Source organism: Canis lupus, chromosome 3, assembly GCF_048164855.1.
Source record: "Canis lupus baileyi chromosome 3, mCanLup2.hap1, whole genome shotgun sequence".
NCBI classification, from domain to species: domain Eukaryota; kingdom Metazoa; phylum Chordata; class Mammalia; order Carnivora; family Canidae; genus Canis; species Canis lupus.
In genome coordinates this window covers 78,816,348-78,835,977 of record NC_132840.1, presented here as the reverse complement: position 1 = coordinate 78,835,977, position 19,630 = coordinate 78,816,348, and the positions used below count along the sequence as shown (strand labels likewise).

Here is a 19,630-nt window from a genome sequence, read left to right as displayed (position 1 = left end):
CACTCTTAAATCATTATCAACATGTCCTTGAAAAACTGGTTCTCAAATTCCACTAACCTCTGTGATAGGAATCAGCAAACTATGGCCGGTGGGGCATTATCTCATTTGCTACCTGATTGTGTAAGTAAAGTTTTATTGGAACAGGTCTCATCCATTTGTTCATATATTTTTCTATGGCACTTTTCATGCTACCATAGTAGAGTTCAGTATTCACAATAGAGACTATATGGTCCTCAAGGCCTAAAATATATACTATCTGAACGTTTAGAGAAAAATGTTTGCTGATCCCTGGTCTATTAAATGGGAATATGTCACAGGTTTGTATCAGTTGAATTGCTGCTCAGCTGTCTTCATGGCAGAAAGACTTACAACGGTCATAGATACATGTTTTTAAATTAGTTTAACATACAAAGGAGAAGACAAAAACATCAGCTTTACCCACAAGGGGACTAGTGACCTGAAACTATCTGGCCCGTAGCCAGTTTTTTCAAGGCTCCTTTGACATCTTTGTTTCTCAGAGTGTAGATTGTGGGGTTCAGCATGGGGGTGACTACATTGCCAAAGATTTGCACTGGGGTTACGAGTACCTCGCTCAAAGATGGCTGGGTATAGATGAGGGCACAGGGCCCAAAGAACAGTGTGACCACCGAGAGGTGGGAGACACAGGTAGACGCTGCCTTGCGCCTCCCCTCAGCAGAGTGCATCTTTAGGATTGCAATGACAATGCGGATGTAAGAGGCAAGGATGAGCAGAAAACACATCATGGGCACAAGGCCGATGTTGGTGAAGCTCACTGTCTCAATGATGAGGGTATTACCACACGCCAATTTGACTACAGGAAAGATGTCACAAAAGAAATAGTCTACCTCATTAGACCCACAGTAGGGCAGTTGGAAGGTCAGAGTGGTGAGAATTGTGGCATGAAAAGAGCTAGTAAACCAGGTTCCAGCAGCCAGCAAGGCACACACCCAGCGGTTCATGATGGTGGTATAACGCAGTGGGTGGCAGATGGCAGCAAACCGGTCATACGCCATCACCGTGTAGAGCAGACACTCAGTGCTGCCGAGGAAGTGGTAAAAAAAGACCTGAGACATGCAGCCCCCCAGGGAGATGACTCGGTTCCTCACCAGCAGGTTGGCCAACATCTTCGGCGTGCTCACAGAAGAGAAGCCAATATCTAGCACAGAGAGGTTACAAAGAAAGAAATACATAGGAGTGTGGAGGTGGGAGTCAGACATCACAGCCACAAGGATGAGCAGATTTCCTAGTAGGGTGCAGAGGTAGAAGACAGAGAACACAACAAAGAGCATGGTTTCTTGCCCTTCTGTGTGTGGGATGCCCAGCAGGATGAACTCTGTAACCAAAGTGTGATTCCTCACTTCCATAGAAGTTAGACTTTATTCTGGAAAGGAGGAAACATGACAATAAGTTAGTGGCCCAAGGAATAAAATCGTACTGCTTGCTACCAGTAGATTCACAAAAGGAAATGTAATCATATGCTCTATCAGTGAAAAGATAATATGTATAGTTATTTGGACTGGGGGCAGCAAATGCCTCAGGAGGACGTGTGGTCTCTGGGGTTAGGACACAATGCAGGCAACTTGACTGGTTCATAGACAGGTATTATTTTATTATTATCAGATGGAGAAGAACAAAATACAAAGAGCATAGACGTTTTGAGAACTGAGAACAAAGAGGAAAGACAAAAGAAGGAAAAGAAAATAAGATAGAGAAAAGAGGAGGAAACAAATTAGACACATTTATAGTTTACATAGAATATTCATAACCATTTGCTTCTGGAGCTTTAAAAGAATCCTCGAAGTCAAGTGTAATATCTCCATTTCATAGATGATAATGGAATGATGATTCAGGGAAGTTAAATAACTTGCTCAGATTCTCAGATACAGATCATGACAGATCCAGAATTGGGACCCAAGGGTTCTAAATGCATTACACCATAACTGGAAAAAAGGAAAAAATAACTATAGAAATGCAGATAAAAGAAAAATCAATGTATTCTCTGAACTGAAAGGGCCTTAGTGATAATTTAGCTCAATCACTGACTTTTTAATTTGGATTTCTCCGTAAATGTCCTTGCCATGTGGTCCTTGAACTCCTTTCTAATCATTCTTAGGTTAATTCTATCCTTTTGTCTATTATTGTTCAACAGTTCAGACAGCTATGCAACAAGGAAGGTTGTCATTGCTTCTTTGTTTCAGTCAATGTGCTCAAACATCTCAAGAACAATCAAAGCAACTTTGAGAACACTCTGACCTAAAATCGAACTTTTTCATATGTCAAACTACAAGGAAGAGTTTCACCCTGGTTTCTGCTAAGTGCTGGAACCATTCTTTTTTGTTGTTTTATTTTGTTTCTGCAAAATCACAGATCCTTACATATATGGGCTTAAAGGTTTCCAGTTTCATCATTTTAGTATTTACACATCACCTGAGCCTATTAAAGTATCTTTGTGTTGGGACGCCTGGTTGGCTCAGTCAGTTAAGAGTGCCCTCAGCCCAGGTCATGATCCTGGGGTCCTGGGATCAAGCCCCGCATTGGTCTCCCTGCCACTCCTCCTGCTTGGGCTCTCTTTCTCTCAAATAAAATCTGTTTTTTTTACATAAAGCATTTTTGTGGATTTTGATTCTGTCATCCAGTATAGGCTGTGTTCTTTTCCTCTAAGAGCAGAACAAAGTAGCCAGGACAATTAAGCAAAAAAACAAAACAAAGCAAAAATAAAAATAGACAATAACATAAAAAACAACAAAAACAACAAAAGCAAAACATTCAATTTGGAAAAGAATAAGTAACATTTTGTAGATTACATGATCTTCTGTATGGAAAACCTGAAAGACTCCACACACACATAAATAGCCACCACAAGTGAATGGATGAAGAAAAGGTTGTACATACGTGCAATAGAATATTCTTCTGCCTTTAAAAAACAAGAGATACGTGTAACATGTGGCCACGTGATTGGACCTTGAGGACATTAGGCTATGTGAAATAAGCCATTCACGGAAGGACAAACAAACAGATTCCACTCTCATGAAAATCTAAAATAGTCAAATTTATAGAACCAAAGAGTGGAACGATGATTGCCAGGTAGGGAGAAGGAAATGGGGATTTACTAATCAAACCACATCAAGTTTTGTGTAAGCAAGAGGAATAAGTTCTAGAGATCTGCTGTACAGCATTGTACCCATACTCAGTATTCTGTATTACACACCTGAAAATCTGTTAAAGGGGTAGATCTCATGATAAGTCTTCTGACCACAATACAATAAACTTAAGGGAAAAATATTTCTAAAAATGAAAACAAAAGGATCACACAAGGACACCTGGGTGGCTCTGTCGATTAAGTATCAGCCTTTGACTCAGGTCATGATCTCAAAGTCCTGAGATAGAGCCCCGCATTGGGCTCTCCGCTCAGGGTGGGGAGACTGCTTCTCCCTCTCCTCTGCTCCTCCCCCCACCCATGCTTTCTCTCTCCTTTTCACTCTCTTTCTCTCTTAAATAAATAAATACATAATAAACAAATAATCAATCTTTAAAAAAAGGATCACAGACTAAAGGGAAAAATCAATGCAAACAATTAAATAAATATGATACAGTGTAATAATTATAGCATTAAAGATATATGTCTATTATAGTTAAAATATGATTCATACTTCCTGTTGGGAGTTTTGAGGAAAGTCTTCACACAGAGTATCCAGGGCGTGTACTGTAAGAGGCACTATATGAAGGAATAAAATCTTTGGATTTTAATCAGCGATGCAAATGTATGAGCTTCATGCTTAAGATAAATGACTTTGATAGCAATGTATAGGGTTTTACAGGGGGAATAGTTTAGAGCTAGAGAGACAAGATGAAAATCTAAAGCAACCACTCAGGCAAGGGAGGAAGAAATAATAAATTCACATATACTTATGAAGTGAATTAATGTCTTAGTAAATAATGGAAAGACTAGGGACACCTGGGTTGCTCAGTTAAATATCTGCCTTCTGTTCAGGTCATGGACCCCAGGGTCTTGGGATAGAGCCCTATGTCAGGCTCCCTGCTTAGCAGGGAGTCTGCTTCCTCCTCCCCTTTCCCTTCTGCTTCACACTCTCTCTCACAAAACAAAAAATACAATCTTTAAAAAAGACTACGTGGATGGTAGTGCTATTAAACGAGATATGGAATTAAGTGAATTATAGAATTTAAATCTGATGATGTTCAAAAGCAGTTGGATGTATGACTCTGAAACTAAAAAGAAGCTCAGGGGTAGACATGTAACCGAAGAGTGGAAGATTACTCCTTGAATGTACAAAGTAGAAGAGTGCTACAGATAAAACACAAGAAAAGGGCTGGGAGCATCTGAGAATTGTGGGGAGTTCTGAGGCCATTTTTCATTTCTTCCTCTTACCACTCCCCAGATTATCCTGTAACTCAGATGCACTGTTAAAATCAGTGTATTACATGGCCCACAAGCACAAGAAAAAATGTTCCACATCACTTACCATCAGGGAAATACAAATCAAAACCACAATGAGATACCACTTTACACCAGTTAGAGTGACTAAAATTAACAAGACAGGAAACAACAAATGTTGGCAGGATGTAGACAAAGAGGAACCCTCTTGCATTGCTGGTAGGAATGCAAGCTGCTACAGCCACTCTGGAAAACTGTGTGGAGGAGCCTCAATAAGTTAAAAATAGAGCAACCCTATGACCCAATAATTGCACTACTGGGTATTTACCACAAAAATACAGATGTAGTGAAACAACAGAACACTTGAACCCCAGTGTTCATAGCAGCAATGTCCACAATGGCCAAACTGTGGAAGGAGCCATGATGTCCTTCTACAGGTGGATGGATAAAGAAGATGTGGTCTATGTATATAATGGAATAGTACTCAGCCATCAGAATAGATGAATACCCACCCACCATTTGTTTCGACATGGATGGAACTGGGGAGGGTATTATGCTGAGTGAAATAAGTCAATCGGGGAAAGACAATTATCATATGGTCTCACTCATATGTGGAATATAATACTAAAAGGGACTATAAGGGAAGGAGGGAAAACTGAGTGGGGAAAAGTTAGAGAGGAAGTCAAACCATGAGAGACTCCTAACTCTGGGAAACAAACAAAGGGTTGCAGAAAGTGAGGAGGATGGGGGGATGGGGTGATTGGGTGACCGGCACTAAGGAGGGCACTTGATGGGATGAGCACTGAGTGCTATATGTATGTTTGCAATTTGAATTTAATTTTAAAAATCAGTGTATTGGGCAGCCCCGGTGGCACAGCGGTTTTGCGCCGCCTGCACACCAGGGTGTGATCCTGGAGACCCGGGATCGAGTCCCACGTCGGGTTCCCTGCATGGACCTGCTTCTCCCTCTGCTTGTGCCTCTGCCTCTCTCTCTCCTCTCTGTGTATTTTCATGAATAAATAAATAAAATCTTTTTTTTTTAAAAAAAAGATTATCAGGTAGTAACTTCTGGAGCTAAATAGAGATCTTATGAGGTCTTGGGCTAAGTGTGAGACATGTGATTATGGTTGGTCTATTTTAGGATATGATTTCTTTAAGCTTTTTAGAGCTCAGTCCAGATTCTGTGTTGGAGAGGAAAAGGAAAAGCCTTATACAGTTGTGTGGCTTCAGCTTCATAGGGTAAGTCAAATACTTCACTGGACATAGAAGACTATAAGATGAGTGTTAACTTCGTGTAAGATAGTATTGAAGTGAATTTCACAAAATGACACATTAAGTAATGCTAGTCTTGTGCATGACTTTCCAGAAATAAGGGCTGTAAGTATGTTATGACAGTGACTTCAAACTTCTTCTCTTCAGCAAGTACCCAAATCCATGGGAACAATTATGTACGCCAAGGGATAACAATCCAGGAGCCTAAATTTTAAGGTTCCAATAGTTAATCCTATAGTACAATTCCTTAACTGTAGACATGTCCTTACCATCATAAGACAAAAGAGGACCATGGAGTAGGCTTATATATTGGAACTCATGCAGAATAAATCTTAGATTATTCACTCTGGAAGGAAGCAAAAAGATGATCTCAGCTTGTGCCTCAAATATTACATGAAGAGGTGAAAATCAAGAACAAAGAAATTTGCCCAATGTCATAGATTCAGGATCAGAATTTAGGTCCAAAGTAGGTGTGATTCTGAACCAGTTATACCTAATCCCTTGACATCATTTCCAGAATTATTATGAAGAAGGAGATACATACACAAACATACACACACACACACACACACACACACACACACAGTTTTCTGGGGAAATATTCAATAGTATTCTTTTGTTCTTAAAAGAGTTCATAACCATCAAAACGGTAAAGAATCACTACCCAACCTAGAAAAATGATAACAGGACATCTGTAATTAACCAGGTTAATGCCAAAGTGAAATTTTTGTTTACTTATTTGTTTACATTTTTGTTTACATTTTTCTTTACTATTTTCTATAAAGGAATAGTGAAAATATTGTTACTAGTTCACTTAGAGCAAACAATGAACAAAACAGAGAAAGGGCAGAGAGGAGAGAGCAATAGGGAAAGATAAAATGAGAGAAAGAGAGAAAGCAAAATATGTAATAGAAATATAGGCTTGGAGCACCTGGGTGGCTCAATTAAGCATCTAACTCTTGGTTTCAGCTCAGGTCATGATCTCAAGGTCGTAAAATCAAGCCCTGAGTTGGGCTCCACAATCAACAAGAAGTCTACCTGGGCTTCTTTCCCCTTTCCTTTCTCTTCCCCTCTGCTCCTCCCCCTGCTCATGTGCTCTCTCTAAAAAAAGAAAGAAGGAAAAAAAGAAAGAGGAAGGAAGGAAGGAAGGAAGGAAGGAAGGAAGGAAGGAAGGAAGGAAGGAAGAGCCAAAGAAACAAAGAAAGCTTACAGCCAGCATGTAAACAGTCTTCTGGTCCAAGTCAAATGCAGGCTTTTCTTCTGTTCTTCTGGAATCACTTATGGATGCTTCTCTTATCAGGAAAGTATCCTAGAGGGCAGCCCTCTAGCTCAGTGGTTTAGCATCGCTTCCAGCCCAGGGCCTGATCCTGGAGACCGGGTATTGAGTCCCACGTCTGGCTCCCCGCGTGGGGCCTGCTTCTCCCTCTGCCTGTGTCTCTGCCTCTCTCTCTCTTTGTCTCTCATGAATAAATAAATAAAACCTTAAAAAAAAAAAAAGAAAGAAAAAGAAAAGATCCTAGAGACTGGCTTGGTCCTGGGGTCTTTAGATTTACTTTATGTTTCCATGTTTCTACCCTTGAGCTAGTCAGTGTCTGTGAAAATAAACTCCCAATCACAGGCTCAAACAGGTTCCCTGGAGTCTGTGTGGAGTCCCTAAGACTTAGAGGTAACATCATTTTCTTACTAATTAGGTTTGGAGAAAGTAATAATTATTTATTATCTTTTAAATTATTATTATCTCAGAATGGAACATAGCCAACTAATACTTGTACACAGATGATGAAACTTCTTCCCAAGACTATTCTGGAAGAGCTATCAGATACCTTGGAGAACATTCCACATAGAATCTCTGAAAACCAAAGAGATAGTGCTACTTAAAAAGCATTTATTCCTGACACTTTAATAGAATTCTCAATGATTGTTTCTTCCCAAAACCAACCACAGGGCTCATGATTTCTGTATGAGAAACAGAGCATGATATTTTGAATTATAAAGACTGATTTCAAGTCCCAGCCATGCAATGACATATATAAGAATGAACAATTAACTTAAACTGTCGGATGATCACCAGATTTCTTGATCTGTAAAATAGAGATGATAATACCTTTCACATTGTATATTTATAATTTTTTTAAAGTGTATTTATTTATTGTAGAAAGCATGAGGGTTGGGGAGGGGGAGAGGCAGAGGGAGGGAATCTTCAAGGAAATTCCCTGCTGAGCATGAGCCTGACGTGGGGATCGATCTCATGACCCATGAGATCCTGACCTGAGCCAAACCAAGAGCTGAACAGTCAATCAACTTAGCTACCTAGGCACCCTGCCCTCACATGATATTTTTGCTAATTTCAAATGAGATATTGTGTGTGCAAAGCAGTTTTTGGAATGTAAATCTCTCTGTAAACGTAAATATGAAACATTATCACTACTTTGATTATTTTTCTTTTAATATATACTATTAGAAATGGTGGGTATAACTCTTAAAGAGACCTAGACTTTTGGCATTTTTAATAAGTTTATTGAGATATAATTCACATATCACAAAATTCATCCTTTTAAAGTGTACAATTCAATGATTTTTAGTGAATTTGGAGAATTTTGCAACCAATACCTCAATCTAATTTTAGAACAATCCCAGCACTTCAGAAAGATCCCTCATGCCTATTGGTAGCCAGTACTAGTTCTCATCCTTAGCTCCAGGAATCTACTGGTTTGCTTTTTTAATCTTTGTGCACTTGTCTTTTCTGGCAGTTCACGTAAATAAAATCATATATTATGTCATCCTTTGTGTCTGGCTTCTTTCAGCTAGTGTAATGTTTTCAAGGTTCATCCACCTGACTGTACTATGTCCAAAGGGACATTATGACCAATCAATAGTCCACTGTGTGGATATACCACATTTTGCTTATCCACTTATGGGAACCTGGCTAGTTCCCACTTTCAATTATTAGTAGTAATGTTGCTATGAAAATTTATGTACAAATTTCTGGGTGAACATACGTTTTCAGATCTCTTGAGGATATACCTAGATGTGAAGTGTTATATCTGGACAACTGGTATTTCAACTTGATTACTGGTGATTCAACTTGATTTCAACAGAAAGGAAAAAATATTCATGTTGACTCATACATTTCTTATGTGTTATATTATCTCAAATATAAAACTGGATATGAACTCTTGCTTACAACCTTTCTTCAGTGACAAAAAAAAAAAGCCCATAGAACCAATACGATTCTAATAACGTTCATTGTTCATTTGTTCTAAAGGATTATGAGGTTGATGCTGAATTAAATTAAATAAAAACATTAGATTTGAAAATCTTAAATGTTTTGTCAGCTTGATTCTAAAACTCAAGGTATATTCAAACATCATTTAAATCTTACCTTTTGTTGTAAACTTACTTCTTTTTAAAATGACCTTTTAAAATGATCAACGTATTGTGTTCACTGGCTCATTAATTAAATTTTAAAGTAACAATGACAATTAAATTTTGAAGGAATGTCATCAAGCCAAAGCAGTCTCTGTATTGGATGTCATTGTGGAGGCTTCTGAGGAACGAGATCAGCAAGCCCCACACAGTCCCTTGCAAGGTGACAGGTTGCTGTGGCTCTGTGTTGGGGCTCCTCATCTCTGCCCCCAGAGAAACGGCATAGTCTCAGCCCCCATGCCCAAGAGGCTACTGATGATGGTCTGTATTGGCAACTGGTATACCTCGGCTATGGGCTGTACTGCACCCTGGGCAGCCTCGCCAAGGCTACTTCTGATGTCATTGTCAGGACCTAAAGCCATCTCACCCCTGACCTATGGAAAAAGACTGTGTTCACCAAGCCTCCCTATCAGGAATTCACTGACCATCTTGTAAAGACCCACACTAGAGTCTCCATGCAGAGGACCCAGGCTCCAGCTATAGCCATCACATAACTTTATTTAAAAAAATAATAATAAAGTGAATTAAAGCCTGTTTTAAAAAAAATCGGTAACAGGAATGAGTCAATCTCAGCAGATATGGAGACAGATATAGATGACAAGTGCCATCACAGGGCATCATGCATATTCGAGGAGACCAAGAGAAGGTGTATCAAAGTGGGGGAGTGGGCCTTCCTCCCACCGATGCTGTAGTGTTAAGTAACTGGGTGATGGGCATTAAGGAGGGCACCTGATGTAATGAGTACTGGGTGTTATATGCAACTGATGAATCACTAAACTCTACCTTGAAACTAATAATACACTATATGTCAACAAATTGAATTTAATAAAAATTAAAGAAAAAAGAAAAGAAAAGCTGGATTTGGAACTTTAACATAACAATTTTGTAACTCAAATATAACAAATGTAATTTGAAACAGACATCTCTCCAAAGAAGACATGCAAATTGCCAACAGACACATGAAAAAAATGCTCAACATTACTTGGCATCAGGGAAATACAAATCAAAACCACAATGAGATACCACTTCACATCAGTCGGAATGGCTAAAATTAACAAGTCAGAAAACGACGGATGTCGGCGAGGATGCAGAGAAAGGGAAACCCTCTTACACAGTTGCCGGGAATGCAAGCTGGTGCAGCTACTCTGGAAAACAGTATGGAGGTTCCTCAAAAAGTTGAAAATAGAGCTACCCTAAGACCTAGCAATTGCACTACTAGAGATTTACCCCAAAGATACAAATGTGGTGATCAAAAGGGTCACCTGCACCTCAATGTTTATAGCAGCAATGTCCACAATAGGCACACTATGGAAAGAGCCCAGATGTCCACCGACAGATCAATGGATAAAGAAGATGTGGTATGTATATACAATGGACTACTACTTGGTCATAAAAAAAATGAAATCTTGCCATTCGCCATGATGTGGATGGAACTAGGGAGTACTATGCTAAACAAAATAAGTCAGTCAAATGAAGACAATTATCATAGCATCTCACTCATTAATGGAATTTAAGAAACAAAACAGAGGATCATTGGGGAAGGGAGAAAAAAATAAAACAAGATGGAATCAGAGAGGGAGACAAACCATAAGAGACTCTTAATCATGAGAAATAAACTGAGGGTCACTGGAGGGGCCAGGGGAAGTAGAGGAGGTAACTGGCTGGACATTAAGGAGGGCATGTGATAGAATGAGCACTGGGTATTATATAAGACTGATAAATCACTGACCTCTGCCTCTGAAACCAACAATATATGTTAATCAATTGAATTTAAATAAATAAATAAAATAAAAAATTTTAAAAACAAACATAACTTGAATGTCACTAACTTGAATGTAAGTAGAATATTTTTTCCTAGCATTTGGTAAAAATGGAGGTTCAAGATAAAAATAAGCTTAATTATGGAAAAATAAAGGAAGTGACATTTCACACATTCATATGCACAAAGGAAGTTTGTAGCATATGAACCATAGTTTACCCTCCATGTATCCTCTCAGTATGTTTGAAATCACCTTAAATTGTGGCTCCACAAGAAACAGACAGTGACATCAACCATATATATATATATAGAGAGAGAGAGAGAGTAAATCAAAGGCCTGTGAGCATGATGGCTAAGCAGAGAATTACAAGGGAAGATAATAGGCCTAATTATGTTTAATGGACTTTGGAAATTGTCTGACCAGTGTGTTATTTTACTTGCAACATTTTCACTGACCTTAAAGCTTATACCTCATTTCACAGGGTTTAGCAAACCAGCTTTGGTCTGTTGCTGACTCACAGGGTCCTCTCGAAAAGGTCTCCATGGAAACCAAAGGTAGAAAGAAGCACACAGAGAGATAGTCTAACAATTAATTTTAAGCCTGCTGGGGTTTTTTCCTTAGATTCTGACAATAGAGCCAATGCTGTTAGCATGGCTCACACCAAAGGAATATAATTATATTATATAACATTATGCTATAAACATTTTATTTTTTTTGCTATAAACATTTTAAATACTATAAAAATACTATCTATATTTAGTATAAAATAAAATTAGAATATTATTATATGTATACATATATTGTATCTACAGAAATTCCACATATAATAATAATTCACATTATTTTATAATGAGATACAATATTATAAATACATAATATTAAATATTATATATTACTGATTTTTTAGCTAAAGAAAAAAAGTGACATTTTTCTTATTTTCTTGACATTTGTATGCCTTAACCTCTCCTACATTCCCCTCCAATGGTTACCACATGCCCAAATTTTTAAATCCTTTTAGCCAATAAGATTCAGTTTATATGTTGTCTCCTCCTTTAGACTCACCCTAATATTCTCAGAACAAATTAACCTCTGTCATTTGAATCTACTTAGTATTTTAACTGTATTTTTCTTGACAGGTAATTTATAATTTGTTTTATAAGTTAATTATATGAAGACCTCTGTCTCATTCACTTTTTTATTCTCATAGCATCTAGCTAAATGACTTAATAGATTTTCAAAGAATGTTTACTAAATTAATACCTCACTCAATTAAAAGGGTAGAAAACCTATTTAGGCTTCAGATCCCTGGATGGAGAACAGAACTCTCCAGTTAATACATTCATTTCCATTCCATCATTTAGGTACATAGGCCTCTTTCCTCATTTTTGGGAAGAAATATTTCTACAAGGGATCTCTGAGGTCCCTTCCAGTACGAAGTTTCTATTTAATGATGGTGAAACAAAAATAAGATATAATTGTGATACATTTAGACTAGCTTTGTTTGTGGGGTCCAGTCTAAATTTTTCCTTTTAGTCTCACTTGCCATTAGCTTCCATGTAGATAAGCTTAAGTCTGTAAATAATGGAATTGGCAGAGGACTGAGGATACACATGGATATCATTTACATGTGGATATCCAATTAAATATTACAAATTTTGAAAGTCTTTCAGCTGTGCTTAGGCCCATGGTGAACCACTGCAGGGGAAATAAAAATGGGATCAGAGATACAAGATGAATGGGGCATACAGGGCCTATTCTTAGGGACTCAGCAGTCTATGAGATGGATGGAACAAATACAAAGATCGTTGTAAAAGCTTGTTCTAAGGCAAATAAGATCAACAGAAGATTTAAATCCTAGATCAAACACCAATCTATCCCTTTAAATGAAGTAACTCTGTATAGCAGAGCACCTCACTTTGTTTTCACTTATTCTGTGTTATTTTATGTATGTCCTTTGGCCTCCCTGGATCCGGTTGTTTCACCTTGTATAAAATGAGGTAATTACTTTATGTGATAGTTCAGGTCTCATCCCTGTCTATCCTCCCAAAGGGACATAAGAATTCATCTCTTTGTTTTGATAGCAATGGTTCATTTACTGGAGGCCCTAAAAATATTTTGATGACATTTAGTTAAAAATGTCATTCAGGGGATCCCTGGGTGGTGCAGCGGTTTAGCGCCTGCCTTTGGCCCAGGGCACGATCCTGGAGACCCAGGATCGAATCCCATGTCGGGCTCCTGGTGCATGGACCCTGCTTCTCCCTCTGCATGTGTCTCTGCCTCTCTCTCTCTCTCTCTCTCTCTGTGACTATCATAAATAAATAAATTTAAAAATTTAAAAAAAATGTCATTCAGTTATTCCCATCGATTATGTTATGCGTGTGGGCAGGTGTGTGTTTCTTTGTGTGTGTTTAGGTAATTAAATATTCTTTAGTGCCCTAAAAATAACTAAGAATGTAAAGCTCTCCTAAATCTTGGATTTCAGAATTGGCAGGGCAGTGAGGCGAGCCATGAAAACCCTTCACAGCATGCACTGATGGAAACAGCAAGTATTCAGTTAATTTAAGCCATGAGAACTGTCATGGTTGCTAAATTGAGCCTCCCACATTCCCGCTGGAAATTCAGTCTCTAATTGCTTACTCTGGTCCTGCTGTTCAGTCTAACTGCCTTGTTATAATTCATGTTTTTCTCCATGTGCTGGGCGAAGGTGGCTTTGAGCCCTGGCATGTGATTGACAGATTCCACTGATGCTTCCCGGAGAAAGAAGATTCCACCCTTAGAATATGTAGCCACTTAATACCTGGACATTAAAAACCATGTTTTCACTGTTCTGCAAAGACTGTTTAACCGCATCCTAACTGGCAAGTGACATTTTATAACTAACTCTCACGAGGAAGTTGATGTCATACTCTCTCTCTCTCTCTCTCTCTCTCTCTCTCAGTGCAGAGAATTTAGGAAGAATCAGCCTCATGTTGGAAATGCTGGAAAAACGGATGTGAATCAAATTGTGCATGAGTATGTGCTTAGAAAAAAGGCTGTAATTTATTATATGTGTGTTACACACATGTTACATGTGTGGTACTCAGGCTTGGTTTTTTCCTTGGAATAATAATTGCAGAGAGAACTCAAGACTGCAAATACTTTAATAAGGCTTTTGCACTTCCTAAGCCAATTTCCAGTCTCATTAATTCACTTTGCCCTATTACGCTGCTCACAACTGGGGAACAAAAATTAGAGAGCAGCAAAGCCAAAGTCATAATGAGCATGAGAAGCATCTCCTAGGAATGAATACCTTTGACATTAATTAGCTAAAAAGTTCTCTTCTCAATGACTCCCTTAGAGAAATCTCACAGCTTGAATGTAAGAAAAGTTTTATAGATGTTGTTTCTTTTCTGGAACTTTCCATGACCCACTTTGAGAAGCAAGGACCATTTTCCAAGTTTCAAACAATGATGCTAATAGGCATGAATACAAAAAGCACATGCTATTTATTATCACTCACACAAATCATACAGGAGGGGCATTAGAGCAGAAACGGACTTGGGAGTGTATTAATTTGCCAGGACTATCAAAAAAAAAAATACCACAGACTGGGTGGCTTACACACAGGCATTTATTTTCTCACAGTTTCAGAGACTAGAAACCTAAGATCAAGGTGTTGGAAAGCTTGGTTTCCACTGAGGGGACAGAGAGGGATCTGTTTCAGCCTCTCTCCTTGGCTTGTAGATGGTCATCCTCCTGCTGTCCCTTCCTGTGGTCATTCCTCTGCATGTGCATCCCTGATGTCTCTGTGTCTCTAGCTTTTCTTGTTTCATAAGGACACAGGTCACATTGCATTAGGTCCCACCCCTAACAGCCTCATTGAATTGAATCACCTCTATAAAGTCCCAGCTCCCAACACAGTCACATTCTGAGGTCCTGGGGGTTAGGGCTTCAACATATGAATTTTGGGAGAAGACAATGTAGCCCATGACAGAGATAAGAAACACTTAGGGCTGGAGCATGCGCACAGTATAAGTGTGATTTTGACCACATTGCTCAAGATCTCAATTTCATATTTCTGAACTATAAAATAGGGATAATAAGGAGCACTTACTGGGGTCCCTGGGTGGCTCAGTCAGCTAAGCCTCTGCTTTTGGTTCAGGTCATAATCCCAGGGTCCTGGGATTAAGCCCCATGTAGGGCTTTTTGCTCAGTTGAGGAGCTTGCTTCTCCTTCTCCCTCCTCTGTTCCCCCTGCTTGTGCTCTCTGGCCATCTCTCTCTGTGTGTCAAATAAATAAAACATGGGAGGCCTGGGTGGCTCAGTGGTTGAGCATCTGCCTTTGGCTCAGGGCATGGTCCTGGGGTCCCAGGATCAAATCCTGCATCAGGTTCCTCACAGGGAGCCTGCTTCTCCCTCTCCCTATGTCTCTGCCTCTTTCTGTGTGTCTCTCATGAATTAACAAAAATCTAAAAAATAAATAAACAAACAAATAAATAAAATATTTTTTTAAAAGGAGCACTTACTTCTTAGGTTACTATGAGGATGAACTGCAATGGACATGCAGAGGACCCAGCCCAGTGCTCAGCACATCAGAAATGCTCTATAAATCTTAGTTAATCACAATGAACTTTTATGTTTTCTTGGTATCTCAAACACTTCTGATGGAAGTTTCAGTTTATCCTTCCCACCTATAGTTATATTGTAATAAGTTGATCAGCTCACTTCTTTAATCTAAGTCCCATTCATTTTAATATAACCTTTAATCTTGTATTTTTGCTTCTTTAAATTGCTTTGGCAGATTCTCAATTTCTGGTAGTATTTAGAAGCAGCAGCAGCATTTCTGATATTTCCTGAGAACTTTGTATCTTGTTTACTCTTTGGGACAATTTAGGAACAGGATCTTTTGTTTTGTTTTGTTTTCTTTCCTAAGTCTTTTGTTTATATCTGCCTACAATTTGTTAGCTCTAGCTAAAGCCCAAATAGATGTTAGGTTGAGATAAACTGTGTAATTCCAATATTAATTCCATCATCTATAGATTTTGAGGATCATACATTCAAGGATTCAGCGTTTCAGTGATGAGAACTGTAATGGGAAACAGAGCCTCATCAATTTTGCCTCAACCCAAAATATTACATAATTATAAATTAAGGTATAAAATGAATGTATTAAATTAAATTAAATTAAATTAAAATGTCATATTATACACAATATGGGCTATTACCATGTACTTATTATACGCTAAGCCTTGCATGGATAACACCATTTGATCTTCACAGTGACCCTGTGAGTTTGGTACTTACATCCTTCTCAAAATACATGTGAAAGGAGCTTGCCTAACACTATACAAATGACAAGTGTCCGAGAGGGCACTTAAACTCCAATCTGTCTGGCTACAAAGCCCAGCACACTCTCAAACACTGTTCTTAAACACTGCTCTCTGCCACTAATTGTCTTGAAGAATTGTTCCCAAAGAAAAATCTTCTAAACTGAACACTGCTTTTGTATTATCTATTTTTTACTTTAAAAAGTGCATTTTTTAAGAAACAAAAAGGGGAAGATAATGCATTTATCATGTTCAAGATACAGTGTTAGGTGATTTAAAGAAACATCTAAGTCAATGTTTACAATTCAATGAAGTAGGCTTAACTATTACCATCTAGGGCAGCCTGGGTGGCGAAGCAGTTTAGCGCCACCTGCCTCATGGGGTGTGATCCTGGAGACCCAGGATGGAGTCCCACATTGGGCTCCTTGCATGGAGCCTGCTTCTCCCTCTGCCTGTGTCTCTGCCTCTCTCTCTCTCTCTCTCTCTCTCTTTCTCTCTGTGTGTGTGTGTGTCTCATGAATAAACAAATAAAATCTTTAAAAAAAGCTATTTCCATCTACCTATTAAAATATAACCATTTAAATTAGTTAAATGACTTGTTAATACAGCGCGTACATGTTAAGGTAAAAGTTAAACCACATCACCTAATTCTGTTACTTCTGTCAGCATAAATTAGTACTATTTTCTCAAAGCAGAGCATGAGCATTCCTAGCAGATGCTTAATAACATCTAACAACATATATACACTGAGGTCCTAGCCAATAATAAAATGTCATCTAGAGGGAGGCCTGGGTGACTTAGGTAAGTGGCCGACTCTGGATTTTGGCTCAAGTTAGGATGTCAGGGTCGTGAGATGGAGCTCCACGTCAGGTTCTGCACTCAGCTCAGAGTCTACTTGAGATCCTCTCTCTCCTTCTGCCCCTCCCCCAACTCACATGCTCACTCTCTCTCTCTGCAATAAAACAAGTAAATCATCTTTAAGAAATACTTTATTTATCTATTTGAGAGAGGAAGAGTACATAAGGCAAGGGGAATAGCTGAACGGGGAGCCTGATGCAGGGCTCAATCCCAGGACCCTGGTGAAGCCAGAATTAACTGACTGAACCACCTAGGTGCCCCAAGATAAATAAATCTTTTTTAAAAATGTCATCCAGAAGTCACACTTCAATTTATTAACCCAACAAATGAGAGGTTGGATAGTTCTGAGCTGTTAGTACCCAACTGTCTCCCTTTCTTCACCTCTCTGCACCTAGTTAGCTGTTTATCCTTTAGGGTCACTTTGTCAGTCTTTTTTTCACATGATGAATTGATACTTTATGTCAATACAAAATTGAAACAGAGAAATAAGAACTTAATTGTGTCTGAGATAAAGAAATTTCACAAAGAAAACGACCATTCAATTTGGGTTTTGAAGGATAAGTAGAAGTTTTTCTAGCAGAGGAATCAGAGAAAGGCATCCCAAGAGGAGAGAATATATTTATAAAGGCACAAAATTATGAGTGAGTATATTTGAAATGTTTTTATGAAAGCTTCTTGAACATTTTTACAAAATTAATCATTTCTGTTCTCATTTTACTAGTCTATTTTATATTTTTCATTAATTATGGCATTTATTTTACTTTCAAATTTTTATTTACATTCTAGTTAGTTTACGTACAGTACGATATTGGTTTCAGGAGTAGGATTCAGTGGTTCATCACTTACATACAACACCCAGTACTCATCATAACAAGTGTCATTAATACCCATAAACTCTCAACTTTTTCTCTATCATTAAAAATCTATTATGGTTTGTTTCCCTCTTTCTTTTTATACTTTAATCATGTGTATAGCTGCCTCCCATGTTTAGTTATAAGCTTCTTAACAACATGACTTACAGATATTTGTAACTCCAGTGGTTAGGATAGTAAATACTCAATACATATGTGTTTGCCAAAAGAACAAGACAGTAAATAAATAGTGCAAAGAGATACCTTTAGGGAATGGCAAGGACAGTCTAGCTAGAAAGGAGAGTGTATGTAAGAGAGAGGTATGTGTCGCTGGGTGAACCTATGGCTTTGAGGAGACTAAAGAGATAGGTTGGATCTGATTGTTAATTCTACAGATACTTTACTAAGTTACCAAGTTATTTTATTTTTTAAGATTTATTTATTTATTTATTTATTTATTTATTTATTTATTTATTCATGAGAGACATAGAGAGAGAGAGAGATTGGCAGAGACACAGGCAGAGGGAGAAGCAGGCTCCATGAAGGGAGCCCGATGTGGGACTCAATCCCAGGTCTCCAGGATCACACCCTAAACCGAAGGCAGGCACCAAACCACTGAGCCACCCAGGGATCCCCAAGTTATTTTAATTCAGCATATAAGCAACAAGCAATTGTTGGAGATCCTAAAGAATCAGAGTAGCTTCTCGGCCTTTTGGCTAAGATCAAGTGTAGAATCAGAATAGTATTGTGTGGTTTGAATTTTGGAAAGATACTAGTTTAAAGATTTTATTTATTTATTCATGAGAGACACAGAGAGAGAGAGGCAGAGACACAGGCAGGGGGAGAAGCAGGCTCCCCACGGGGAGCCCGATGCCAGATTTGATCCCAGAACTCTGGGATCTCGCCTAGAGCCCAAGGCCAACGCTCAACCTCTGAGCCACCCAATGTGTCCCAAGATACTACTTTAGAAGTAAAAGAATTAGGACCATAAAAGTGCTTAGGACCTTGGTCTGCATCCCCTCACCCTAATCCAAATATCACCTTCAGACAGTGTCCTTACGTCCTGTGGACTACCTATGTCTTCTTCCAGAAGTAGTCTCTGGCAAGGAAGTCTTTTCAGTCTATATATATGGAGCAGGCCAGACATGTCTGACAATAAATGCTCCCAAGAAGATCCACCAGCCAATGTGGGTCAGGAATTGGTACAAAAACACCCCAGGTACTTTTGCAATTCACTAGGACAACTTGGAGGTTGCTATACACCATTTTTCAGAGGCTCCCAGGTGCAATTGAATCCCAATTCCTCACAGTGGTAACCTATTCATTGACACTTGCTTAATCATCCTTTCCCTGTGCCACTTTCCCTCTTTTTTTTTTTTTTTTTAATCATGATTCCTGGAATAATCTTCCAAAAAATTTGTTTAACCTCAAATCTTTGTCTTAGAGTCTGCCTATTAGAAAAATCCAAATTAAATAAAATCATCATTTTCTCGTTTTCCTATAGAAAGAGGTGTGTCTTAAAGGGAGGCTGCAGATGGTATCTTTGTGCCATCTCTCTATATATTGAAAGGTATAAAGAACCCACGAAAACACTGTGGCTGTTTAAAAGGATTCTTATATTCTGAAAATTCACATTTATTTATAAGTAAAACAACAACAGAAGATAAATTTTAATAGAGTCACACAATTTGCACTTTGGCAGTAATGAACTAATTTCAGACACATTGCAAAGACATAAATGTCA

At 38.4% G+C, this 19,630-nt stretch overlaps 1 protein-coding gene across 1 annotated transcript; it reads right to left on the bottom strand.

The window, feature by feature from the left end:
• Positions 1 to 449: 449 nt before the first annotated feature.
• LOC140626046 (olfactory receptor 10D3-like) lies at positions 450 to 1,385 on the bottom strand. Its single transcript, XM_072813679.1, has one exon. The coding sequence runs from the start codon at positions 1,383 to 1,385 to the stop codon at positions 450 to 452; it is 936 nt and encodes a 311-aa protein (XP_072669780.1).
• Between the last annotated feature and the right edge of the window lie 18,245 nt (positions 1,386 to 19,630).

What these genes read in the sequence shown, in the direction of transcription:
- LOC140626046 (XM_072813679.1), bottom strand. Translation starts at nt 1,385, where the DNA reads ATGGAAGTGAGGAATCACACTTTGGTTACAGAGTTCATCCTGCTGGGC.